General features: G+C 39.5%; 2 protein-coding genes across 4 annotated transcripts in view; one reads left to right on the top strand and one right to left on the bottom strand.

Annotated features, from left to right (window-relative positions):
- Positions 1 to 1109: 1109 nt before the first annotated feature.
- Positions 1110 to 21067, bottom strand: sh3d19 (SH3 domain containing 19). 3 transcript variants are annotated; one of them, XM_033623092.2, is made up of 21 exons: positions 20835 to 21067; positions 13114 to 13153; positions 11081 to 11121; positions 10739 to 10778; positions 10405 to 10519; positions 9817 to 9988; positions 8702 to 9736; positions 7710 to 7823; positions 7369 to 7481; positions 5825 to 5865; positions 5514 to 5727; positions 5359 to 5427; positions 5107 to 5250; positions 4933 to 5005; positions 4037 to 4167; positions 3871 to 3929; positions 3555 to 3784; positions 2518 to 2567; positions 2230 to 2416; positions 1551 to 1630; positions 1110 to 1436 (listed from the first exon to the last, which is right to left on the bottom strand). In XM_033623092.2, exons 1-21 carry the CDS (start codon positions 20917 to 20919, stop codon positions 1329 to 1331), a joined length of 3141 nt encoding a protein of 1046 aa, XP_033478983.2. In that variant the 5' UTR covers positions 20920 to 21067; the 3' UTR covers positions 1110 to 1328. The 3 variants fall into 3 exon arrangements, with proteins under 3 accessions (XP_033478983.2, XP_033478984.2, XP_033478982.2); XM_033623093.2 differs by having other exon boundaries at positions 1551 to 1633; positions 9817 to 9967; XM_033623091.2 differs by having other exon boundaries at positions 1551 to 1633; positions 20835 to 21066.
- A 2490-nt stretch (positions 21068 to 23557) lies between these two features.
- The window catches only part of fhip1aa (FHF complex subunit HOOK interacting protein 1Aa), a 45622-nt gene continuing 41247 nt past the window's right edge, over positions 23558 to 27932 (top strand). Inside the window, exon 1 of the mRNA XM_033624835.2 lies at positions 23558 to 23948. The gene's annotated coding sequence lies outside the window, so the exon portion shown is untranslated. The remainder of the gene's footprint in view (positions 23949 to 27932) is intronic.

The following is a 27932-nucleotide window of genomic DNA, read 5'->3' as shown; positions in this document are numbered from 1 at the left end:
CTGAAACCTGGAGCCTTTCACAAGTATTTAAACCTTTCAACCCTGAGCAAATTGGTGGCATTTCTTTCAAAAACACGAGAAAAAAAGGCACTGAGCAACTTGGAGATGTCTCGCAAATTGAAAAAAAAATGGAAAAATAATATATAAATAAAATACTTAAAAAAAAGTAGGAGGGAAAAGTAGAAAAAGCATAATATGATTTATTTAAATAAAAATATTTGGAAAATTACTTGACAAAGGGGGAAAAGCTAGGGGAAAAAAACTTTAATTTTATAATTATGTTACAGAACAATTTTTAAGCTCATTGCTGGTCATTTCCTTCTTTTAAATCTTTTAACTTTTTTTATTGCTAAATTTCTCGACTAATTTCTTACTGATTAAGGTGGTCATTTTTTCCATTGTTCATTGCCTTCTTGCCTTCCATGTTTTAAAAAAAATTAAGCAAATTTGCTCAGGTTTCACAGGGCTGAAGTTCAGATTTCAGATGTTAGAACATTTTTAAACCTGCCACTGAAACCTACCGTCTTTTTATTTTATACTTGCACTTACATGTTTACAAATGTAGATTAACCCAGCTAATAACCACGTAAAACCTACTTATGATTTGTTGAAAAATCTGTCTTAAATGTTAATTATATTTAAAGGGTCTTAAAAGCATTTTAAATTATCGATACCTGTAAACACCCCAGGACCAACAATCTGACAATCTATGCTAACTTCTTGGGAATATTCCATATAGTCTAAACTCTGCGTTTGAGGTGATCACCTTCTACTTCTAATATTTTGTAAATCCAGGGAAAATGAAAGTTAAAATCACGGATTCTAATAATAGTGAAGCAGGACAGAACTCAGCAGGGCCTCTGAGCCAGTAATCTGGTTGCAACATCCTTATTCCCCTGAAGTAGCCTGACCTCTATATGAACCTAATTCCATGTGATAAATAAACCGACTTATGAAGACCATCTGCAGTTATTAAAATGTTAATGGAAATACTGTAACTTGAGTTAACTAATGAGGAAATAATAAACCACTAGATGGTGTACATCTACAGTTGGTGAAGAATTCAAAAGACAGTGAATCAAAATAAAGCATATTAAAATCACCAGCCAGCTTTACTCGTGTTTATTTATAAGCATGATAAATTATTCAGTGAACACTTTAACTTAACCCAGCAGATGGAAAAAACATGTTGCACTACTCAGAGATGAAATAATGCATTCCAGTTAAAGACGGTTTAATTCCACTGCTGAAAACATCTGTCCTCAGATCTCAGTTCTGGTTCTCCAACAGTGTCCTTTTGTTGCTGTCCATAAAGCCATGTGACACTATCACAGGACTTGCACATAGTTTTTGGGGACCAGGGCCCGTTTCCCTCTCAGGTCACCCAGGAACCATTCGTCATCAATGGACTCCAGATCTGTTATAATGTCCCCAACCTGAGAGAGAGGGAGTCAGAGAGGTTATCTGAATGGCAACATTTATATACATAATTTGATCTGTGAATTTGTGCCATTTATACCTAACAGGAGAAAATATAACAATCACCATACCTGCAGTGAGAGCTCCTCATCACAGTCTGAGGTGAAGCTGAACAGAGCTCTGCCTCTGACACCAGCAGCCGCCTGCTGGCCTGCTGAACAACACATAGAATGAATTAATGAATGATAATAATGTTAGTTCAGTAAAACTGGCCATTTGTTCCAATTAGAGCTGAAATAATTAGTAGAATAATGGGTGGACAATAATTTAAATACGTGTACAAGTACATATACCATACAATATCCAGTTCAAGCTACTTAATTGTGAATATTTGGAGCTTTCTTTGACTTCTGAAACAGTAAAGTGAATATCTTGGTCAGGCTAAACAAGCAGTCTCAGGACATCACCTTCAGTTTTAGTAAAATCGTGAGAGGCACTTTTATAGACAAGTTGGTTAATTGAGAAATTAATTGGCAATTGATAGTGACAGTAATCACTGGTTGCAGCTTTTCCTCATTAAATGGGTCTTTGAGGGGAGTTTCTACTTATCCTAAGCGAGGGTCCGAAAGGACAGAGGGTCGTAAACCTGCCTGAGGCAAATTTGTGATTTGATATTGGGCTTTATAAATAAAAACTGACTTGACCTGAACTGACTGGCAACAGATTAGAAGTACAGGAGATAATGATGAACATAAGGCAGTAACTCTGTCATATCAATAATAAACTGATGCCGTGAGGAGAACTTCATACCTGCGCTGCTCTCAACAAAAGCCCTGGGGAACATGCCCTCTCTGCCGTTGAGCCGACCGCGGCTCCACTCAGCATCAATGTGCTGGCTGATCAGGATACGGTCGCCCTGTTGAAACGACAGGTCATCTTCTGAATTCCCGGTATAGTCATACAGAGCCACCGCCCACTCCACACCGGACTGAGACACCTACAGAGAGAGCAGGACCAGAGAAGAGAGCATAGAATTTTGGGTGTGTTGGAAAACCAGCATCATCCTCACTGATGGTTCCATTGATGTAAATATATTACCTGAGCAGGTTTGGTAACTTCAGGTTGCACAGTCGGAGAAGCAACCATGCCTGTGGGACAAAAATGGCACACAGGTTATTAAAAATGAAACAAATATATCATCCAATCAGGGAACAAAATACACTTTTAATTTTTATTTAAGATTACAGATCGAAAATCTCTTTTATAAGAGAGACCTGGCCGAGGTAGCAGCCAATCAAAACACATTTAATATGCAACAAATACAACATATAATACAAAGATCCACAGTAAAACAACAACTATTCAAACATGGTAGCCTCTCAAGAAAAACAAGCACATGTCTCTGTCATCACATTCCTTATGATGCCCTTAAATTCATCATCATTCATTCATTAAATTCATTTTAGGTAATTACTACTAATATAATTATGTTTTATTAAAATAATGCAGTGCCTCCTCCTGTATTTTTTATCTTTATTTTTTTTTACTTGGAATGGAAGTTTAATACTTAAAAATTTGAGGCTAATCCAAGAATTTGTTACTGTGTATATTTAAATTTGGGGTCTTGTAGGAAACAAAAAAATATGAAAATTCAGTATTTATATTTATAAGATTCAGTATTTCCCCCCAGATGGTATATCAAAAGGCCTTTGATACAGTGTTTCAAATGTCATGATGGGAAATAAAACTGTGAAGTATAGGGAAAATAGAGACAAAGTTCTGTGCAAGTTAATTTTAGAGTTAGAAAGTTAGAGTTTAGTTCATTGTGTTGTGTTTGAAGTGCTTGATCGCATTAAGAAACCTGCAAAATTATAGTTTAACAGCTTAATGAATGAATAGAATATGATTAAAGAAATGAAGAGCGAGGGACTTAAACTCCTGACCTCAGTATTTTTAAACTCCCTTGTTGCATGAGTGTGTCGAGACCTTTTGTAAACAGCTCTTTAATGAAAAAGAAACACTAGCTCAAATTCCTGACGTGCCATTGAGCGAAATGCCAGCCAACATAAAGCAAAAGGATGGACACTGGTGGCCACATAAGCACATAGAGAAAGGAATTAACAGATTTATCTTACCAGGCAGTGCTATCCTGATGGACTGTCTCTTCTGCTGACTTGGTTGTGGAGGCAGATCTTCAATGACCTCTACAAAGTTAAGAGGGAAGATACCGGTCAAGGCACCGCGCTGTCCCCGAGCCCACTCCTGTCCAATGTACGCCTTCAGCTGGATCACATCCCCCTCAGAGAACGTCAGCTCGTCACTGTTCTCACCCTCAAAGTCGAACCTTGCCACGCATCTCGGGCCACTTCAGGAGAGGCAACAACATTTCAAACAGATTAGTTCATCAGGGTGGTTTGTAAAGGCTAACAGTTTATGATGTAGAAACAGTACCTGACTGTTGCAGGTGGTGGCTTGGCTTTCCGTTCAGGGAGGGGCTTTGGTGAATTTGACTGGTTGGAGAAAATGATAGTGAATTTTCTTAACCACAGCAGACATCTCTCAAGAGGTGATCAGTGCTTTGCAAGAGCAGGAATGGATTTAAATGGTTGAAACTCACCAGGACTTTGACATGACTGACGGGAAAGAAACCGGTAGATCCCCTACAAGTGCCTCTGTACCACTCACTGTCCACCTGCTCCACCATGGTCACGACATCCCCTGCTCTCAGACCCAGCTCACCTGGACCCTCTGTGGTGTGCGGACCAAACACGTGTTTATGGTCAGAAAACATAATCTGAGCTCAAAATGTGCAAATCCAAAACAACAAATCATTTGAAGAATTAAAGTTACACTCATTTACATTTGGATTATTTTCAGCCAGCTGGTGGACTCTTCAATCTTTTGACTTTTGCTGCCAGGAAAAATATGTTGCCATTTTGGACCAAGGATGCTGCTCCAACAAAAAGTCTTTTAATGCAGTGTGATTCCCGTGAATGTATCTCTTGTAATCTTCACTCCAGTAGAGGCTTTTTATAAAGTCTGGGACCCTTACTTACAATACATTGGACCTGCACTGTCATCTTCCATGTTAGAAGGGTTTCCTAAATCATCTTAGCAAGTCTCTGTACATTGCCTCGGTACCTAGTCCTGCTGGTGTGCATGTTAGTGCAAATCTGGAAACCATTTTTCGACAAATGGTTTACAACCCAGCAGAAGTGAACTGACTCATATCTTAAGCGCTTGACATTAGGTGACATCACACCCTCATTTGTGTAACATCTGTGTTGCCATGGTGTTTTTTTTTTTCTTCATTTCCTTCCTTGTATACTAATTATATGTGCACTTTTCCACTTTATTCTCCTTTTTTGTTTTGTTTGTTACTTTCTTGTTCTCTATATTTGTCTCAACTGGACGTTTCTTTACCCTGCCTCTATGTATGATACAAATTGCTGCCTTTGCTATGTACACATTATCTGGCCTTTAAAGAGACACTTAAAAGACTTAAAAAGTCACCTGGGTTGAAGTCAAATATGGCCTGCACCTTAAGCCCATATCCAGCTCCACCTGAACCAGCCGGACTGACATCCTATAGGGACAGAGCAAAGACACTTAAAGGTTGATATATCAGAGCCCACTGGGAGAGACAGTCTCACGCATGTATTCACTCATAAATGACGGAGGAGCTACCTGTGGCAGGGACGTGTCTGAGACGTTGCCGAGAGGAGTTATGACCTTCATGCGAGACTTGTTGACTCTGCCTTTGGTGTCTCCGACTTGGCACTCAAAGGTGTTGTGGTCAATTTCCTCAAGCAGCAGAAGCACTTCATTTTTCTATTGGAAAAGGTCAACAAAGGTATTCAATGACTCTACAGATGTCTTGGAGTCGTTTTGCACTTTTATGTAAAAGCATTATGTGAGCTAGTAGAACTGGTTAAACACCTGAAATGACAGCTCTCCTGTGTTACTCCCGTTGTAATCGAAGGAGGCAATGCCATGAGGAAGTTGAAGCTGTTGAAAGAAAGCAAACTCTAATAAGGTGCTCATGAAGTGATATTTAAGGCATGGTTGTGCTACTGTTGTAGGATCTCTCTCACGGTGTATTTGTTGTAGAGACGGTGGCCCGGATTGGGCCTTGGAGGTAAGACGGGCTCTTTCCTGTGGGGTTTCTGCGCCTGGGGTTTAGGTGAAGTTTGCCATGGTGCTGATTGGGATCGACCTATGGCCTGAATGCTGGGTGGAGGAGGTCTTCCTGGGCCTATTTTGGCTGGAGGTGGGCGAGGTGGGAGCGTTTTGGTTGAACCCGGCCTCCTGAAATCAACACCATCATCAAGCTGAGTATCATGTTTGCAAACTGCACCACCATTTAAACTTCACGGATAGATTTTGTCTGCCCCCCTTAACTCACCGAGGTGGTAGCGATGGCTCTGGCCCAAATGGGAAAGACTCCTGCAGAAGAATCCCAATTGAGCATTTTTATTGTGACTTACACTCACAGCCTGCAGCACTGGAAACCATAGAAACCAGGCTACAGCACATAGCATTCAGCCACAGCTAGCTCCAAGTCAACAGCAGGGAATTGTGTTCACGGGACTACAATAGTTTCTTTGTTTGTGGAGAGCAGAGGAAATGAAGCAGGTAGCTACACAACTGACAGACAAGATAAACCTGACTGAGAGAAACTTTATGTGCTCAAAATGCTCCACGTCATAGAGTATGAATAGATGAACATTAATAGTACAAAACCTATAATTAGACTTGAAACAATTATGCAAGGAAAGCTGGAGTGCATGAAAGGTTTAAGACAAGAAAAAGCACTCTTCTGATGGATTTTCAGGTTTACAAATACAAGCCTTCATTTTGTGGAATCCTTTAACATTTAAAGGCCATTACTGTCACTGTGATGAAAAACAGCATCCTGTAAGTCATTATAATGTTAAACTTTCTTAAAATAATATGTTAGTGTGTCAGATAATGAGAAACTTTCTCAGGCTGATGAGGAACTTTCTTAAAATAATAACTAACTTATCTTAAAACACTGACAGATTATCTCAAAATGATTAGTATCTCAAAATAATGTGAAATGATACTAAGTCATTTGAGAAAGTTTCTCACTATTTTGATATACGAAGTCATAATTTTTCAGAAACTCTCATTATTTTGATAAAATTCCTTATAATTTTGAGATACTAACTTATTGTTTTCAGATTATAACATATTGTTTTGAGATACTAACTTATTATTTTCAGAAAGTTTCTTATAATTTTGAGACTTTCAAATTATTTTGAGATACTAACTCATTGTTATGAGATACTAAGCCATAATTTTGAGATATTAACTCGTTATTTTGAGATACTAACTCATTATTTTCAGATATAAATTCATTATTTTGAGATACTAACTTATTTTTTTTTAGATACTAACTCATTATTTTCAGATACTAACTCATTATTTTGAGACACTAACTCATTATTTTGAGATACTAACTCATTATTTTCAGATATAAACTCATTATTTTCAGATACGAACTTTTTTTTTTTTGAGATACTAACTCATTATTTTGAGATACTAACTCATTATTTTCAGATATAGACTCATTATTTTGAGATACTAACTTATTTTTTTTGAGATACTAACTCATTATTTTGAGATACTAACTCATTATTTTCAGATATAAACTCATTATTTTGAGTTACTAACTCGTTATATTGAGATACTAACTCATTATCTTAAGATACTGACTCATTATTTTGAGATATAAACTCATTATTCTGAGATACAAACTAATTATTTTGAGATACTAACTCATTCATTTGAGAAAGTATCATTACAGTGACTTACGTGATCTATTTTTACATCACAGTGGAAAAAATGGTTTCCATATGAGGTGATCAGAGATAGTGTTTGCAGAGTTTATAGGTGTGTGAGAGCTCTGTGGGATGCAAATCATACCTGGTGGGGGAGGATGGGTGTCTGGTTTTGTCTGTGGTTTACTGACGTGTTCAGGGAGCCGACGGGCTTCTGAGCAGGAAGAGGAGGGGGACTGTCCTGAAAGTTATCTGACACTGAAAAGAGATCTGACCTTACCACAATGTACTGAACACTTTGGAAGCTCAAAGTGTTTTGAAAATAGAAACACGGGCAAAGCATGTAAAATATTGCTAAACTATAGTGTACACTTTTTTGATAACATAAAAAAACATTGCATCTACAGCACTACAAAATGCACACATCAAATTGAACTTAGTTTAACAGCAATAATTTAAGGCTTACTGCACATCAGAGGGACTCACATGAACTACTTTTGCTGGGGACCCTGATGGTGGTTGGTCTCCGTGTCATACTTTGTCTGGAGAGAGAGCCTCCATTGCTGTCCACATTACGCTGAGGCTTGACTGGGATGTGATCTGAACAAAAGACACACTTGACTGTATCACTGTAACCAAAGTTAGGATGCTCAGGAGCCGTACGATGTCAACACAGACAACAGTTTCAGTGTGTCATTTATAACCTACAACAGTAATACTACATCAGTTTGCTGATTGATATGTTAAGCTATTGAAAAGTATTTGACAATTTTGTTATTTGATTAGTCATTAAAGGAAAAGTGTGACATTTTTGAGAGATGAGAAGATTAATATCACTCTCATATCTGTGTGGGCCATGAGCAGTTAGCCCAATGTAGCATACAAACAGCTAACCTGGCTGTCTCCAAAGTTTATGTTTCTCGATGCCTGCAAACAGGATTTATGCCTTGCAGCTATTAATTGATGAACAACAGTTTATTCATCTGCATAGCATGTCTGTGCGGCATCTCGGCAAAGCTGCATAAGCATATTTCCCAAAATGCTGGAATTTCCCCAAATAATTCCCGTAAATACCAAATATTTTCTAGTTGCAAGCTTAAGATTTAATTACTTTATTGTTTTCTTATCATTGCTAATTGGTTATTTGACTGCTGGTCGGACAGGGTGAACTAGCTGAAAATAAGAATAATAAAAAAACTCACATTCTACAAATAAATCAATAGAAAACACGTTACATTAAAGATCAGGTGTGTAGAATTAAGTGACATCTAGTGGTGAGGTAGCAGAATGGAAAGTTCTCCCATTTGCAAAGCATGTAGGAGAACTATGGTGGCTTATGCGCAAATGTGAAAACACAAAAACACAAATGGCCCTGTCTGGAGCTGGTGTTTGGTTGGTCCATTCTGGGCTACTGTAGAAACAGGGCAGACTCCTCGGAAGAGAACTTGATATTTAACTTAAAATAAAATGCTACTCACTTGTTGGACTGTCCACATACTCATTCTCTGTGACCATGGAGGCTGAGTTGTGGTTGTTTATATTAAGGTTGGGTTTCAGAGGTTCCTTTACAGGCTTCGCTGGAGGTATAGGGGGAACTGGCGGACTGTCCTCTTCATGGATGCTGTTGGCTCTGGTCAACACAGAGGGACGTGATCTGTTTGGGAAGGCGTTCTTGTTAAATAAAGTCTCTAGTTCCTCTTTTACAGGTAGACCCACAGGTTTCTTTGGGGGCTGAGGTCTGGGGGCTGGTGTAGGGCTTTCAGAGATGTTTGTAGCTGATACGTTTTGATCATTATCCACACTGTGGTTTAACTGAGGTTTAAGAGCGACAGACGGTTTAGCAGCGACTGGAGGTCTGTTGGTCGCCTTCCTGGGTCGAGGTTCTGGTTTGGCCGGTTCAACCACGCTTCCCTCCTCGGTGCCAGCCTGGCTCTCAAAGGCCTGGATCCTGGCTCGGATATTGCGTTGGCTGTGTGTTGGGTTCATCTCGTCACCAGCATCTTCGTCTTGCGAGGCCTCGTCTGATTGGTCAACGATGTCGCCGCTCTCCTCACACTGGTTATCTGCACTAAAGACCTCCAATAACTCCTTTAAATACTCATTGGAAGAGACCTCATCTGGATCAGGGTGAACGTCGTCACACTGTTCACTGAGCTTGACCAAAGTCTGGACTTTGACCTCTTCTGTTGTCGCCTGCTTTCGGGATTTCGTACGAGGAAGTGGAACGGGGCGTTGAGTGCGTTCTGAGTCTGAATTAGATGGAGTAGCTTCAGCAGGGGCAGATAGATGTTCAGGAGGAAGATCCCAGTGCACAGTGACAGATCTGCTGCAGCTGTGAGTGGAATCTGTTTGGTTAGGTTGCTTTACATCTGAGGTGGAGTCACTTTGGTCCTCAGTGTTTGTGGATACGAGAGTATTTGTTCCAGCCTTCTCATCGGTGGGTGCTTCAGTGACTGGTGTTCCGTCCACTGGTTTTGGCACTGATGGCCGTGGTGGTTTTTGTGGCTTTTTACCTAGAACGAAACATCACTATCATTAAAGAAGAACATGCGTGCATATGTATACCGCCACCAATGATTATCATATGTCTCACCTGCAGGTCTTTTCCCTGCTGACTGTGGAGAGGTGGAGGCGTCCTCCCTCACAGGGTCAGTCTGTGTGGCACTTGAGGTGGTGCAGGTGACCCGGCGGGGAGCTGCAGTGGGCTTGACAGTGTGCTCTTCCTGGGTCTTCTCTTGAATCACCTGGTCATAGGATGGTGGGGGCTGAGTCATGAAAAAGAGAGGTATTCACACATCCGCACACATTATTTCCACATTGTATGGGTTTTTTTTAGGCTGAATCCAGTCTTTTCAGACCTTATGTTTAAATCCTGCTACTTGTGGCAAACAAAGTTCTCCACCAAAACTTTATTCCTGGCGATGTGAAGAAAGGCTTTGAAACAATATTCAGACCTTCATGTTGGAAAATAAAAATTTTGTGTCTGCTCAAAATATTCTGAGAGGGAGAACGGTAAAATTATGGCTACAGCTGCTAGAACTCATGACTCATAGTTATATTTTTGTGATCAGTTTGTAGTGTTTTTATTCTTGGATAGCACAGAACTACAGCCAAAAAACATCTAATCTAGAAACTAGAACAACCAAGTGAAATCAAACACTGTTAAACACACAAGGCCTACCAGTGAAACAGCAGACCAGCTTGACTGAGGAGGACGAGGGAAAACCACAGAGGCTCCTGAGAACCAGTTGTTACTGACCAGAGGTTCTGCTGAGACAATGGTGATCTCAGGTCGCCTGAAATACAAACCATACATGTCTATGGCACCAATTCAGAACACCAAAATACACAACCACATCCAATCCCCAATCCACATATTGGGGTTATTTGTAAGGCAATATGCAACAAATTAGATAAGTACACTAGTGTATTTCAACTGACACATCAAAATGTCTGCTCAAGAGATAAACATCAACAGCAATTAGTCCTCTACTCTGGAACTTTGATGACATTACCTTCTTTCTCTGGTGTGGTCACTCTGAGAGTTTGTTTTTGCTGAAGGAAGAAAGGTCATATTAATTTTGTGTCATAGATTTCCGTTCTCAGACATATCTTCACATCTAAAAAAAAGATCATATGTTGACACGTCTACATTTTTTACACTGAGCTCTTACTTCTATTTGTCAAAAAGATGTGAAAATATACCAGCATTGTCACTTTTTCATCCTAAAAAGGAACTCTCCCATATAAATCATGATTTAATTCTGATTATTTCTACATAAAAGCTTATTCAAGGAATCAACCTTGCTTTTGCGTGATCTCAAAACGTCACTGAAGCTCAGTTCTGGCAGACTTACTGCGTTTGATGGCAGCTCGTAGAGACGACAGAGGCCCTTGGCTGAAAAAGAGCAGAACAGGAAGATAATTTATCATTAAGGTGTGGGGCCCAGAGCAGGTGCATACATCCGTGGTGACTCAGTTGTTCAAAAGAAATCTCTTTACTCGCCCCTGAGCAACGTCATACGATACGCTCTCTATCTATCCATCCTGCCTTTACACTGCTGATACCACATTAGGCAAAGAAAAAGGTTTTCAAGTAACGTCTAACTTTTAACACAAAAGTAGACATAAAGAAAACAGATGCTAGGATTAAAAAAGTTTAAAAAATGAATAGAATGAATGGAAAGTAAAATGAACAAGCCAAAATGATAAAAAGAAAGGAAAAGTTATAATTGGAGGCGAGATTTTAAAATGTTGACAGATTCAACAGATTTATGATATGATTCAGTAAGGTAAACACAGGCAGAGGAAAATGTTGGCATCATATGCTTCTGCAAACCACAAATACATTGAATTGGTACGTTTCATATGCATCATATCAACATTTTTAAAGAGGTATAGCATATGAATTGACTTTGTCATAGGGAGGTGGAGAAGATGATGGATGGCGTGTTATCTAGGTGCGGCACCTGCCAATATGCCGACCACTGTTCAGGACCAACAAACAATACAACTGGTTCTGATTTAGCCAATCATTGCTGTCTTTCCAGCGGCTTTTTAGCCATCAAACGTGGGTGTTTTGTAGCAACACGTCTGTGTTTTCCAGCTGGGTTAGTACCACAAAAAGTGGGTATTTTAAGCCAAAACATGACCTTTATTTAACCATAACCAGGTGGATGCACTACACAGTCCATTTTTAGTTTGCATTATAATTGCCAGAGGGACAATTATTGCTCATTGAGATGCGAACATATTAGTAAGAAACAAAGTAAGAAAAGAGCAGTCAAACAAAAAAAACTTTAAGAGGAAATTAATGGTCACAGCATTTTAAGGTTGTAAACAAATTATTAATATACACGATGAATAATAGACATAGCTTGAATTAAGTTTATAGCTTACTGTTTGCAAAAGGAGCTCAAAGCAGCAAAATCAAGAAGGATTTAGTCAGGTAAGTATTTGTTCAATACCAAATTATTCTTTAACAAAGAATTGGTTGTTCAAGACAAAAATATTTTACATAGGTTAAAGAAAACTGAAGGTTTATATCACAAAACATACTGCTGTTACTGCAAAAGGAGACATCTGACAGCATTACCTAAGAGAAGAATAACATCTCTGCAGATGATGTTCATGTGCTTATTTATAATCCACCTACCTTACAAACACATGGTGCCCAGTAAACGGCACCACTTCCAGGTAAACACAACACATATGACTGATCCTCTACGTGACACCTTCTCCCCACACAGGCACCGAACATATCCTCAGGCTGTTTACCTCTCAGTGGGTAGAGATTACTTTCTAATCCCTAAATGACATCACTTTACACCTCGAGCATCACTACAGTAAGATCCCCTTTCTTTCGCTGTGAAAGAAGTGTAGACATAAAACTATGATCCTCTGAGCTCTCTTGACAGAAAAGCAGGCGCATCATTAACACAAATCCTGCTCATTAAGGACCGACTGCAGGAGGGTGATGTAAACTATCTAGGGAAAAGAATAACAATGCTCGCCCTCAACTCAATACCACGTGGTTATTCAACTGATAAGCTGAGCTGTAAACACAATGATCTTAAGGCCGTCCTGTAAACATAAACTGTGATATTAAATAAGTTCCATGAAGTGTACAAGTGTCAGTGTGGAGGTTCTACTTCCCTTAACGTCTGTAAACAACAACTAAAAAAAGCAGCATGACGTGTTTGTCCTCACGCTGACCTTGTGTTAGTCAGAGAGGATAGATCAGTGCATTGTTTGGTCCATTCACAACCTCCACAGCATCAGCAGATCTGACTGTTAAAGGGAAAGTGCCCTGTTCCCAGCAAACAGAGTGGTAGTGGATCCACAACTTTTGGTAACAGTGCAAAACTACACTTAAGAAAAAATGCCATACCTTGAATGTAAATGCTCTGGCTTGGTTCTTTCAGGATGATCTGTAGAGGAAAACAGAGAGGTGCAGGTTTTAAAGGGATGTGTAGCAACACAGATAACATCCTGTCACTTATCAACATTAAGGTCATGTCACTTTCAGCAGTGGGCTATATGGATAAAGCTCCTCTATCATCGTATGTGTAGTGCAATACAGATGTCTGTTGTGATACAGCACATTTAATATAAAATCTAACTGAGAAACTGTTGAGGGATATTATAACTAGTTATTTATTTCTAATCTAATGAATTAAATATGTGACAAAACAAAACAAAAATCACCCTAGTCACGCTTGTTATCATGCAGCACAGACCTGGAATAACCTCCCAGATGATGTTAGACGAGCCCCAACTCTGCCCTGTAATGACTACAACCTTATTTTTAAACTCAACTTTAAATCATTTAAAATAATCCCTTTATCTTTGCATCTCTTGTCTGCACTATTTTAATGGTGATTTGTTTTTTTTGTGTTATAACTGTAAACAATCTATCAATGATTAATTAATTTGACCTTTTATATCTTTTTCTCTTTACTCTTTTCTGTATCATTTATGTTTTATATTTCATTGCTCTGTAAAGCCCTTGTGTATGAAATGTTCTATACAAATAAAGCTGCCTTGCCTCGGCTTGCCTAAAATTAAAAACAAACAAACCATAAAGCAGCTTTTTAAGGGTGTTTGAAGGTGTTCACATTCACACTGAATGGTCAGTGTACTAAATTAAAAGTATCACAAGTCCTTCATTATCCCTTAATTTTACTGATTTGCAGCAGGACAATGATCCCAAATAAACAGACAAGCACTTTTACAACAAAACAGTGGCCAGTTATGCCAGTTTATCTTTTTTAACTCCAATATGTAGGGCCTCTAAAGTACTAAAGTCATTTTTTAATATAAATTACATAGCGTAAGGCCATTAAAAGCCCTCTGTGGTGCAGCCAAACAGGCAAGCCGGTGGCTATGGATTAAGAGGAAAGACGCCACGTGGGCCCTGAAATACCCCTCACAACAGCAGGGTATGAGGGAGTAAAAGCAGAGGGGACACACCTGGGACACCAGGTGTTGCCGATGAGCCTACCAGTGAAGGAAGGTACCCACCTGATGACCCCAATGAAGCTGTTACCCTCCCTAAACCCCCACAACCCCTCCCCTAGCATGGCTCCAACCCTTACCCACAATCGCAAGTATGTGCAGCAACAATTGACCAGTTAAACTCCACCTGGATCAAAGTTACTGTAGGTACGTTTTTCTCCTGTTAGTTTCTTCTCTCTTCACCCCTCTCTTCACTCATCAGAATGAGGGAGTAGGGGGAGGTAGAGTGTACAGCCCGGTCCACACAGATGTCTCTCCTTCCCTATGCTGCTTCTTACTTTTCTATTTGCCTTTGCTCTTTCCTAATTTTCCATGTAACCCACTGGCTCCCATTTGGACCCCCAGACGGCACTGTTACTCCCACTCACAGTCTCAAGTATGTGCATCAGGGATTGTAACGTCTAGTACATAAACATTTATAAACTGTTGATTCGATGTGGATTAAAACACCTTCAAATTAAAGCTGAGAGTCTGAATTTTAAAGTGAGTCTATACGCTGAACAACTGTGGTCAAAAAAAGTCGGCAAACTGAATCAGTAATGTCAGTTACACAACAATATCTATCAATGGCTTGCTAACATTAACCATCATAGGCTACCAGTCGCATAAGGCTGTAGTGAGGGTGAAGATCTGGCTGCATTTGTAAGAGGAACGATGTGTCATTTCATCTTTTGAAAGCGACATAGTTTCACTTTAAGTCATTGTTTCCTTTAAAACACTACTTGCTACCATTTACAGACTGGACTTTATAAACTAGAAATACAAGAACTATTGTCTAACCAGCAGGATTGGCAATCACATCCAGATGAACCAGTTAGTCCAAAGAACCAAATGTACAAAGAAGTAATGACTATGTGACCATGATGCCATGATGAGCAATGCTACATTTCCTTATTCTTACATTTCATTAATTTACATTAAACATATTTTGTAACTGTTTGATGCTACAGATTTTCTCTGTACCCGCTGTTACACATGCCCTCCCCTTCTGTGTTGAAGGAAACCTACACCTGGCTAAGGTGAAATTAACTGGTACTTTTCCACATTCCCGCGTCAAACACATACAACACACTTAGTTCTAGTATTTACTGTATCTTGAGGACCTGAATTTCATGTCTTAACTCAAACAAGTGTTTCAGAGGGAAAAAGCAGCTTTCACATTACAGTCCATTAGCTAACAGTGAGTCTGAGGAGCAATATCAGCAATGCAAACAATCTAATCTAATAACAATAATGATTTAATGAGCTAATAATTAGTTTTCTCCTGTTTGAGAGTAAATAACTATAGAAGAATACTGAAAACAGAAAGCTGTGGTTGAAGCCAGCATTGTTGTCAATGCCTCCAGCGTGAAACCATGACCTCGTCTGCAGTCAAATCCACCTGTCACACCTGTTATCTATCAGTGCCACAGAGCTACTGCCTCAAGTTACACTTTAACAACACGTGAGAAGAGACTTTCTGTACTTTCACTCAACAAGAAAGAAGCAGACAAAGTATTATTAAAGCTCTTTCACTTCACACACACACACACACACACACACACACACACACACACACCACCATTTCCTTGTAAATAAGCACTCTGAACACATGATATAAAAGCACCATTGTCTGGTTAACTTTCACTTAAGCGCGTGACTTGCAGTTGCCCTCCCCTGTGATACTGTGCAGTGATGCCCCTACCTGTGAGGAATTAAAGGAATACATATATAATCTGCAGCATCGAAGGAATAAAATCCACCAGGATCCTCCCTCCTGGTCCATCGAGTGAGTGTCTGAGCATGACAGAGAGCTTGAAGCCAGCAGCCGTCACACACACCCACAGACAACAGAAAAGAGAGGGAGGGCCCTGTGATATCTCAGCTCTCCCGTGTTTACCTGGCCAATCTGATGAACTGGAATGTGGTCATTCAGGAAGTGTTGGTCGTGCCACACGACACTGCACCGTCACTGTCTTTTTCTTACAAAGTAAAAGGTCACAGGTGTATTCAGGGCGCTCTGTGCCACTCATAGCTGGCTTTAGTGTAAAAGTAGTTAAATGATTAACCTCAACAGGTTTCATTGTTTTCTCCAGAGTCATAAAGTCACGGCCTGTTTGTTTGGCGGAAAATTCAAATGATACAAATCAATAAACTAATCAAACTTTACATATACAACATATTTTCGGGTCGGCACAGCTCAAATTACTTTGCAGATGAGTACAACTGAAACAAAAAGTACTACAGGTATATATAATAAGAACTGTGAATCAGTTGAGACTATTGCACATGCAAGAAAGATGCTGAAGTAAATAGAGTAAATAAACTGAAGATATGTGACTAATATAAAACCCTGCAAAGTATTAAGTTATCATTTAAACTTAATTATTTATGATCACATAAACACTCTGGGCTAAATCCAGCTCCTTACATTTAAAGATAACAAAATTTTAAGATGCCCTCTGATGCTATCTCCGAATGTTTGGAGCAAATGCTGCTTCACTAAAGATTTTCATTTTGTACTTTGAAAGAGTTCACAGGTCCCCAGAGCACCAGGCGAGCCCTCCTGGTCCATACTTAAAAAGCAGTTTAGATTTGTTGTGTAATGTAGGCTTAGGCCACAAAGTGCTTTAAGAAATGGTGGCAGAATTTTTAAATCAATATGAACACTAACAGATTATCTGCTGAGGGACTCGTGTTTAAAATATGTTTTTTCTTCTTCTCTGGATTTTAATGAAACCAAATATTAGACAATTACCGTAGTTAAGACAACTAATATGAATATGAATCCCTTTGTATTGCCTGGGGAGTGGGGCATTTGCACTTTGATGATGAAATAGAGATGGTAGCAGATTTTGCAGATATGAGCCTCATTGCTGAATTCAGAGTCAAGAATAACAAACAAACATTTTACAGCTTACTATTTGGTTGACCCACTGGAATGACTGTAATACTGAGAAATGAATATATAAAATACATTTCTTGTCTACAGAATTTGAACCACAGACGAATCTGATGAAACAACAATATAACGTTATAAATTTTGAGCTCACTTTTCAAATGAGATACTCGGAGGAAACACTGTCTGAGACACTGGGAAAGCATACTGGTACGTAAACTGAAAAACAACAGAGCTACATTTTATCCAGATAGACTGTGAGAACACCACGTCACAGATTATATTACATTTCTTAGGTGAATGTAGGTCAGTATGTTTAAAAGAGATTTTATCCTGGAATTGCCTCCATCAGATATTTGTGTGTGTAAGTGTTGTGTCTGCAGCTATGCTAACAGCTTTGTGAGGCTGTACTTAGTCACAGTGGTGCTTTGAGCTAAATGCTAATGCCAGCATGCTAACATGCTCACAACAACAGTGGTCAGCAGGTGTAATGTCTTAGTTTAGCATGTTAGCATGCTAACATATGCTAATTACCACTGAAGACAGAGTACGGCTGAGGCTGATGAGAGTGTCATTGGTTTTGCAGATACCGAAATTAGGACTTAACCCGATGGTGGCACTAGACAAAAGGTCAGGGGGTCACCAAAGTTATTACAATTCATCCTGAGGGGACCATGGATGTCTATACCCAATTTGCCAATTGATAAAAGAAACATAAACAAATAATATGCTATTCTAGGAAAGGCAACCATACAGAGCTATCTGAAATAATCATTAACGAATCCAACCATAATTGTAAATAAATTCACAATGCCATTATTATTGCTACTGTTTCTAGTATTACTGTGTACTGCAGTTCTGTGTGTGGTTTGTCCAAGTGGTGTTGCCATACCCCAGCAGAACACGGCTCATGAGTGTATTCAACTAACGTTAATGGCTTTATCATGTCATATTTGTCAGATAGCCCACATGAAGTCTGAGCAAAGTGTCAACCAGCAGATTTAGTCCCCTCAAATGTTGACTCTGTGACTACGGCCTTGTCTTGTAGGGATATTTCTGTCAGGACCAAAGTGGTGAACAAACAAACCAACATCGTCATCCCTAAAAAAAACATGTGGCTCATTTAAAAGAACACTTGTAAACTGTTTTGAATTCACTCATTAAGTAGTCTTGGAAGAATTACTGACTTTAAGCCTATAAATTAACATCTACAGGCTTTCTAACAGTCAGCTGCGAGCTTTACATTTAAGACAACAGAAAACCCAGCCAAATTTCGTGACAAATCCCATCTACATTTCACACATTTTTGGATTGTATTCCAAATCTGCACGCATCCCTTGGTATTTGTGGGCTGCTGACACATAAAAAGACACAGCAAACACATGAAAGAGCTGCTGAGGTCAGCAGGAAAGGATTCCCCTCCACAGCCGCACTCTCACTTGAACACATGCTGACATTACTCAGCACAGCGGCAGCAGTCGCAGAGCAGCTGGTGAAACGGCTGGCAACAAAGGGAAAGAAAGAAAAACAATCTGCCTCTGAGTGTCACACTGCACCAGCACCAGAACTTTACAGCAGTGAAGTCGGAGGCAGATGAAGCCTGATAACAGATTCAGGCTTTAGTCTGGCCTGATATCATGTTTACTATATGTAGTATATCAGTATGCACTTCCTTAACTGCCCATATTGGCAGTTTTCAGCGAGCCTACTTTAACAGCATAGGCAAATTCCTCAAATTCAGTTATGGCTTTTATTTTTGGTGTGCCACCCCAAGATTTCCAGCAGCCCCATCTGGCCACCCCTAGGATAAAATTTCTGGAGTATTTCTGGAGTGAATCTCACTGTTATTGCCAATACTGGTACATTGCGACACCCCTAGTCTGTCCCCAACTTCAGCTAAAGTGGTATTTTCCTTGCTTGCTGATTCAACTCCACTTCAAAGTGTGTCATATTCAACACACAGAGAAACATTTTTGCTGTTGTTAACAGACGATCGTGCAAACCAGCTGCAGCTTCCCTTGAAAAACAAGTGGTGTCATGACACAGATTCAGCAGCTGATGTGAACCTTCAGCCCAAGAAGATTAGACGATGTCAAGGCAGACGGATGATTCACCGTGGAAACTACCTGAAATGGCTCCTGACGTGGATTTATAACACTAAGGGCCACTCACGATGGAATGCATCGTATTAAAACATTATTCTGAAAGGATGTAAAACTGCATCAAGCACAGACAAGTAGCGCTTGTTCATGACGCAGAAAGCCTGTCTGACAATCCCATCCAGACAGCTGGTGGGGTCAGGGTGTGGTTGGGTGGGGGTGTGTAGTCAGAGCTGATAGACTGGCTGCAGAAAGCTGAGCAGGGCACGGAGGGGTTTGAAAAAGTGAAGAACCAGGTGCTTTTAAGTAAAACAAGGAACAAAGACATAGAGGGGAGATTCTAACTCTATTCTAAAGTCCAGTTTCAGTGCTTGTGTGTGAGGCAGCTGACTGAAAATGAATGTTTGCTCTTTAAATGGCTGAGTCTGTGAGCAAACCTATATTAAAAGGAACAAAAGATTTGTTTCCTTTCAGTGACACATGTTGCTATGTGGGCCAAAGTCCCTATAACCACTGGGTGGGGAGGTAAGTGATGTTTCTGTAATAAGGAGACTGACAGGTTTTCAGCTCTGTTGCTGTCAACTGTTCAACTATTACATGCACACAATGTCATTTCCTGAGAAATCCACCAGCGACTCATATTAATGAAACTTTCACTTCATAGAGAGCTCACTCATAATCTGTGCTATCTCTTCATTCGTAACCAGGACATTGTTTATGACAACAGGCATGTACTGGGTATCATTTTAGCAATTTAACCAAATAAAAACAAACTATCCCTTATTATTTTTGCCTTAAATGTTTAAAAAAATGCTTTTAAACTTGTGCATTTATAGTTTAAATCCATTTAGGAGACAAAACATGACAAACAGCTTCCCTGCTTCATTCTGTTTAAGAGGTTTGTGCCTAATAACAACTGAAGGAGTACCTGAGGCACTAAGGCACACGTATTAACACACTTTAGAGACATTAAAATGTAAGGATACTTTTAAAACTAGTTGATTAATACAGTATGTTCATCCATATCATAAGCAGACTAGGTGTTGGAAGACTGTGTGGTAGCTATATGTCTGTTCCAGCAGCTTCTAATATCAAGTAAAGTAATAAAGTTTTTGCATGCTATAATCTTATCTATAAATCATGCAGACTTTACACTTTTGCTGGCAGTTGTTGTTTGATGTGTTTTTCCTTTTGTTCCAGACCTCCTTCTGTTTGGATTCATTTTTGCACAGCATGGAAATTCATCAGCAGATTATTTTCATTGTAATACCACAAAAATAATGTGACTTTGACTAAAAAAAAAAGTAGACTTGATGGTCAACAGTTTGCTAAAAAATAAAAAAATAATGGCTGCCAGAGATGGAAGGAAAATACACTCATAGCTGTTAAACGATTAGCTGTGATGTATAATAAAAACTGATTTGTAGTAACATACAAAACCACTGGCAAAGTTATTTTAAACAATCATCAAACTCACTTCTCTGTCAGTCACAAACGCACTGCTCTGAAAGTCTATATCATATGCTCGGTTTCGACACCAAATGATGAACATACGCCGTTAGATGATTCAGGAAACATTTGGATACTCAGCCTGTTAACATTCCCAAACAAACCTACCTGTTGCCTGGCTCCTGTTCCGGACGTCCCGCAGATCTCTGCGCTCCCCCTCCTCCTCCTCCTCTTCACGCCGGGCTTCAGCCATCGGGGTTTAAAACAATGTAGAAATCAATAACAATAAATAACACCAGAGATCCTCTACTGGAGATGTAGCGAGCTCATCTGTCTCCACGGTCGATAAACCCTGGGTTAGTGTCCCGACCACTGGAAGCTTCAGTGTGTCCTGCCCACAGCAGCTCTCTCTCTCTGTGAGTGTGTGTGCCCTGCAGTGGGCGGAGGTGGTGCCACTCACCGTCAGGACCCCCATCAGGCTGCATGTGCGCAGTCACAGCAGGATTAACACACACTCATGATATGATCTCATCAGGGAGGGAGAAGAGACCAATGGTTAGATATGCACACCTCACTTTTTTCAACTTTTAAATTTGTCACTAGTGTATGTGATTTATTTTGTGTGGTGTCTGTGTATGTATCTGTATTTGATATCATGCATGCTCTTTTATTAACAATGTTGTGTTATTGCGGATGAGAGGGAGGGTTTGTGAAAGCTTATTCTGTTTATTTAAAAAAAACAAAGAGCCAATAGTCGAGTAAATTCAACTTTATTTATTTAGCACTTTAAACACAGAGTTGATCCAATAAGGTGTTCTTACAGCACACACAGAGAAAAGCAAAAACAAAAGAAAGAAGAGAAACACAAAAAATGTTTAATAATAGTAATAAAATAATTAATGACATAGAATAAATTATAATAAAATAATAGTACAATAGAAAAGTGTATGATGGTTTAAACAGTTTTAAAGCTCCCAACATGAAGTTGTGTTTCAAAGCTGTCTTCATACTGCCAGGAGTGCAATTTTTGTGTGTGTATATATATATGTATGTATATATTCTTCACTGTGGTATTGTTACTTTTACTCAAGTCAAAGATCTAAGTAGTTCTTCCACCACTGGACATCTTTATAACAACTTCATCTGAATACATGGAAACACAACTGTGGGAAAATTGCAATTCAACTTTTCTTCCACAAGATGTCGCTACAGACCTGGTCGACTGTAAACGAACTTTAAACAATAAATAAATGTCTCTTTCTCATGTAAACTAGGGGCAGGATTTTCAGATAAGTTCTGCTTTTTTTTTAAGATAAGTTTCCTTCTAATTGAGCTAAATATATTCTTCAATCAAGCATAAATGCAGGTTCTGCTATTTACATAACTCTATAATTTCAGGCTGAATCACAATGATCATGATTATGATTCAGAGATAATGAAGCCTACAGTATGAAGGGCTTTAAAGAGGCACTACGCCCAGAAATAAAGGTAAACATTGACGACTTCCTTCCAAATCCAAAAACTGGAGTGCTAAAAACCAAATTTGTGATGTGACAGGGTTTAAAGCCTGGAGCTGCTCCATAGACAATGAATGATGAAAGATGTTCTAGATGACACTGAGAGCAGGGGAATGTTCTGAGTACATGGGTAGCCTACATACAACAGAATAAAGCTCATTTGGGTATAAAAAAAGAAAACATCTTGTGGGTCCACAAAATCAGGCTCCCATTCATTGTCTGTGGAGCAGCTCCGGACTTTATACTCAATGACATCACAAGTTTGAGACTCACTTCTCTGGTTTCTGGCTTTGAGAGAGAGGAGCTCATGTTTTAAAAAGATAACTGAACTTTCCTTGGCCATGGAAACAACATATTGGTATTCTCCTTTAAGCCTTTGAAACCTGAGCAAACTGGCTTGATTTCTTTTAAAAACAGGGAAAGAAGGCAATAAGCAAGGAAAAAAGAGGTGACCCGAAAAATTTGCAAGAAATTGTTAAAAATGAGAAAATTAAAAACAAAAAAATTAGCAAAAAAAAAAAAGAAGTAAAAAACAAACAAACAAACAATGAAATGATCTGGAAAGTGTGCTTGAAATTATAATAATTATGTAACTGTAACATAATTTTAAAATATAATAAATAACAATAATAATAATGATAATAAATTAAAAATATTTTTTTAATTTCTTTTTTTCCAGGTTATGGGACTGTGACCTGTTGTTGCTCATTGCCTTTTTTTCACATGTTTTTGAAAGAAAACACACCCATTTACTCAGGGTTCAAATGTCTAAATACTTGCAAAAGGCATCTGAAAGCAGCACAAGAAAAGTGATGTCGCTCCAGCTTCCAAAGGGTTAAGGGTATATAATAAAATAAAGCTTTAATGTTAAATATACGAGTCAAAGAATGTCATGTCAACACGGATTTTAATTTCTGGATCAAATGACATTTAAAATGAGACTTAATCCATCACATACAGTAGCTGTATTCTTCCTGTCCTTGTACCTCATCTCGTTTGTCCAGCAGGTGGCGACAGACTGTAGAATTTTAAATCTGTTATTTTGCTCGTGTGTTCATGAAAGTAACCAACACCATGACTGATTAACAGCTCCCAAATGAGTGGGATTTGGCTGATCTTGTAATGCAGAAACAAGATTGTGCAATTCAGATTCTCAGATTACAGTTTAGGGAAAACAGAACCTGGAAAGTGTTTTTATCCAGAGGAGTGGCGCTGGTTGGAGAGCAAAACAAGGCAGGCTGTTGGTATTTGAGTGGATTAACCTTTTCAGAGTTTTAACCCCAAACATCACTAATATATGGGACATTATTGTTATTCATACTTGTGCTTTTATTCTTGCACTGAAGCCACTTCTTCCCTGTCTGGTTCTCATGAGGGAAACTGAAGAGCGCACAAACGCTCCACCAGCAGCAGCAGTGTGTGTGTGTGTGTGTGTGGGCCTGCTGTAACTCAGTGGGAGGAGCGTTCAAATGAGGATTAGTGCGGTTTCACCTATGTGTGTGTGTGCGTAAGTGTGTGCGCGCCGCGGACCAGGTTAAGTAGCTCGGATATAATATTTACCTCCGCGTACTGTTATGAAAGGAGAAACTATGGTGCTGTGACCCGGAGCGACTGTGTTGTTTATCCGTGGGAGGACATACCGAGTGTGTGTGTGTGTGTGTGTGTGTGTGTGTGTGTATGTGTATGTGTGTGGTGAAACCTGCTGGTCGACGTCGCTCTAACTGCTGTGCGCTCTTCACCATCCAACCGGAGGATCCGTCCGACGGTAAGAAACACAGACAGAAAGCTCCAAACACAACATTTAGTCTCGTTTACAGCTGTAGCTTTAACTTAAATATTATATTACAACATGACAGAGGCATTTCTGGTGTTGTTGGACCACGCGTGTGTGTTTTCTTTGACAGTTGCTGCCTGTGATTGACATGTGCGGGTGGGTGAAGGGTTGGGTTTCTCCACAGGTTCCTGCTGGCTTTACTGGGGGATTCCCAGTTGAAAAAAAAAATACTTTTAGTTTTGCATCCTTGTTGTAAAGTGAAAGAAGTGGAGAAACTAAGCAGTGTTGTGTCCTCACCATAGAGACAGACCCACCCTATCTCTAATCATAGCTCCCAGTTTTTGCAACCTCAGCCAATAAAGCAGTCACTGCTTAATAACATGTTTTCAAATGGATCTGGTTTCATAATCTTGCCGGAACCTGCAGTGCTCACGGCTTTATCCCTCATTGCTTGGAAAAAAATACATGTATCCACGTGCTGTTGTTGTGAGTTATTACACAGACACAGAGGAGAGGTCTGAGGTGCAGCCTACCTGCCCTGATTCACCTCCCATAAGGAGCTTTGAACTCAGATACCCATTGTGAGGCAGGCAGAATGCAGCCGGTGTCCAGTTACCAGCAAACAGCATTAAAGTTTCATGGCTGGCCATCTTGTGTGAGTGTCATTCCTTTACAGGTGTTCCCTTCCCACCTGATAAATCAATGTGATTCACAGTCAGCTGATGTAAACTGAGCTTTTTAAGGCCAGTTTCTGAGATGAAAAGATGTCAAACATAAAAGGCTAAAACTGTGTTGTTGTGCCGGTTTCTCTCAGAGGAACTATTTCATCCTGTGTCTGATTTATTACTCAGCTGCAGAGAGGTTATTTTTCCACCTTGTTGGTGTGTTTGTAAGTTAGCTGGATGTAACAACAGCCTGTTAACAGATGTTAAAGGTCCAGTGTAAAGGATTTAGGGAGATAGTTTGGCTGAAATGGAATATAAAATTCATAACTGTTTTCATTTGTTTATAATCACCTGAAACTAAGAATTATTGTGTTTTTGTTACCTTAGAATGAGCTGTTTTTATCTACATTCTCTTCCACAGAGTCCGCCATGTTGTTTCTACAGTAGCCCAGATTGGACAAACCAAACACTGGCTCTAAATTCACAGGCTCGTAATTAATTGTTTCGTATCAGGGAAATTAAAGTAAATAAAACTTCATTTCGACTGAGGGAAATGGTTTCAGCTTACAAAAATAGACAGGAGCTCTGCGTCGCTGCGACATGTAATTACTGGGGAATGTAACATGTTGTTACATTCCTGTTTGCATCATGTAATGCAAACGTAATACATGTTACATGTAATTTCTGGGGAAGTGCATGTTAGGTTGCGGCATCGGCTCTACATCAACGCAGAACCTACGCTGCAGTAGTATAAATCCCACTTAAATAGGGTCAGCCACCGAAGTTCTTGCTTGATATACTGGAGAAATTTAAGTATGTTGCAGTCAAGCCCCCAGGAACAGTACCAGGCTTTGAAGCCAATTATACACAGTGACCACATGCGCAATTACAACATCCAGGTCCGTCAGGTGATGCCATTGGGCTTCAAAAGACTGTTTCCCATTAACTTACTTAATGAAAGGGACATTTGTAAATGAGTGTATACATTTTTTTAAGTGTCACAGCCCATGTGAAACAACCTGTTTCACTATCAGAATTTAATCCATTTGGTCCAATAACATTTCTGAAGTCTAGAAGAGCCATACATAATATCCCCATTCAAGTTAGCGGAGGGCTAAACCAAAACTTAGCTGCTCAGCTACCATAAGCCTATAGCTACCATAAGCCTATAGCTACCATAAGCCTGCTTTATGGGCTCCACGAAATGGAAGATCTGGGTAATTTCATATCCCTGAAATTGAGCTTCTTTGGCTTCATTTGTTACTGATAAACTTTCGTAGGAATGAACGGGGCTCGAATTCCGATGCGGTATCCAGTTCTCTGCATACATCTATGGTTGCAATCAGAAAAGTTGGGCATTTGTTCACTGAAAAAAATGACTCAAAATGATCAGTTGATTATTGAAACAGTTTAATTTTATCACAGTGGACTGATCTGTTAATTACCTAACAGTTTAAACTCCATACATTTGGTTTGTTTAGACTTTTTAAACACAGTAACAGAGGGCATTTTTCTTGTACATTTCTCAAAACAGTTTTCTCTTGAATGCACTTCAATGAAACCAAATTTATTTCCTCTTATTACTTATATTGCCTTTTATCATATAGAGGTTTCCCAGTTGTCATAGAGATGAGTCAGTTGTTACTACAGGACCTGTATAGAGTTTGTTCATGGTCACTTTGGTCAGCCATGTTTTTCATGTGACTCCACACTTGGGTTACGTAATGACAGCTGAACTATCTGTCTCCTCTTCTTGTTCTGGTCAAACAGTTTGTTCTTTATCACGAGAACAAGTGTCCTCCTCAACAGTTTGCATGCCATCATTCAATGTGGCTGCTGTGGTTCATGAGGATGCTCTTTAAAGCCCAGTAGCACACCACCACTGACTCTTTCCTGCACTCTGAGCTGAGCCGCTCTCAGCAGGGAGGGATTTAAATATAACAGGGTTTCTCAGCAGAGTGACCACTTGAAAGGTTTTTGTAAATGTCGTCATTGTAAAGGATGTGAAATTATGAAGTTTTCATGATTGTAGGGAAGTCGTTTGGTGTGATTTCACCATTGTTTTTGACAAAGCTGCACTTATTTAGTGCTGTTTCATGGAGAGGTCTTGCTGAAGTACCGTCTGATCTCTAATGTTCATAATTGGTTACATGCTGCGGGTCTCTGCCTCATAATCAGCTCCACTTCAGAGACTAAAGCAAAAATGTGAATTTCTACGAATTTTCCTCATTTTCATAACGATGTCCTAAACATGAGTAGCATGAACGTAAACACTGGCATGCAGCAGAGAATGCGAGTGAAGCTGAAACTTTATGATATGCGTGTGTGAGGAATGTGTGGCTGATCAGTCATCTGCGTGATTAAATTAGATTAAAATCTCATTTAGTGGGAAATCTGTGTGGCTAACATCAGCTTTCAGACCTGCAACCAAGATATTCACACACAGGAGCTCTGTGAGCCTCTGTCGCTGCATGCCAGACTGTGAATAATGGTCATAGCCATGTGATTAGATGTATAGGATCAGGTCACAAGTTTGTGATTGTTCGGATTTGCTTCACCTTACTGAACTCAGTGCTACCGATTGAAAGTAGAGTTGTTGAATTAGAATAGCTTTTTCACTTTAGAATCATAAACAATAGAAAGTTAACCAATGTTTTATTGTAATTAATGCAAGACAGAAGTTAAAGGGACAGTTTTATTTATTTATTTGTTCTAATTTATTAATTTAAATAGATACATTTGGCAGAACTTGTGGGAAATTTAAGTGAAACAGGTGCTGCAGTCACCATACCAGCAGGTGTTGTAGTGTGTTAACCTGTCCCCCCATTCCCATCTCAGACACAGCCAGCTCAGCTCTGTCTCATGTTTGGGATTAGCCCCACCTTCCCCACCCATGCCCTGACGCTGACCCTAAGAAGTCACACACAACATGAAAGCTGTGTGGCAGTGGTGACCAGCTGTATTTTTTTGAAAATAAAATGTCACCGTAGCCTTTAATTTCACCTCTGTGTCCGTTAGCAGAATAGTTCAACATTGTGGGCTGCCTTGCCAATAGTGAGATGAGAGGGTTAATACCACTGTCATGTCTGTGTGGTTAGTATGAAGCTAGAGCTGGGGAGGGATTAACCATACTTAGCTTAAATACTAGAAACAGGGGTGAATGTCTAGTCCGGGTAGTCCAAAGGTAAAAGAATTTGTTGGGTCAAACAACCAAGATATAACGTGTGTTTAGGTGAACTGTATCTTTATATTTATGGTTATGTGAATGGTATCAGATGCATTCACTGTTTGCATGGACAAGCGGCCACCT

The sequence above is a fragment of the Epinephelus lanceolatus genome, chromosome 3 (genome assembly GCF_041903045.1).
Source record: "Epinephelus lanceolatus isolate andai-2023 chromosome 3, ASM4190304v1, whole genome shotgun sequence".
NCBI lineage: Eukaryota > Metazoa > Chordata > Actinopteri > Perciformes > Serranidae > Epinephelus > Epinephelus lanceolatus.
This window is presented reverse-complemented; position numbering and strand designations above follow the sequence as displayed.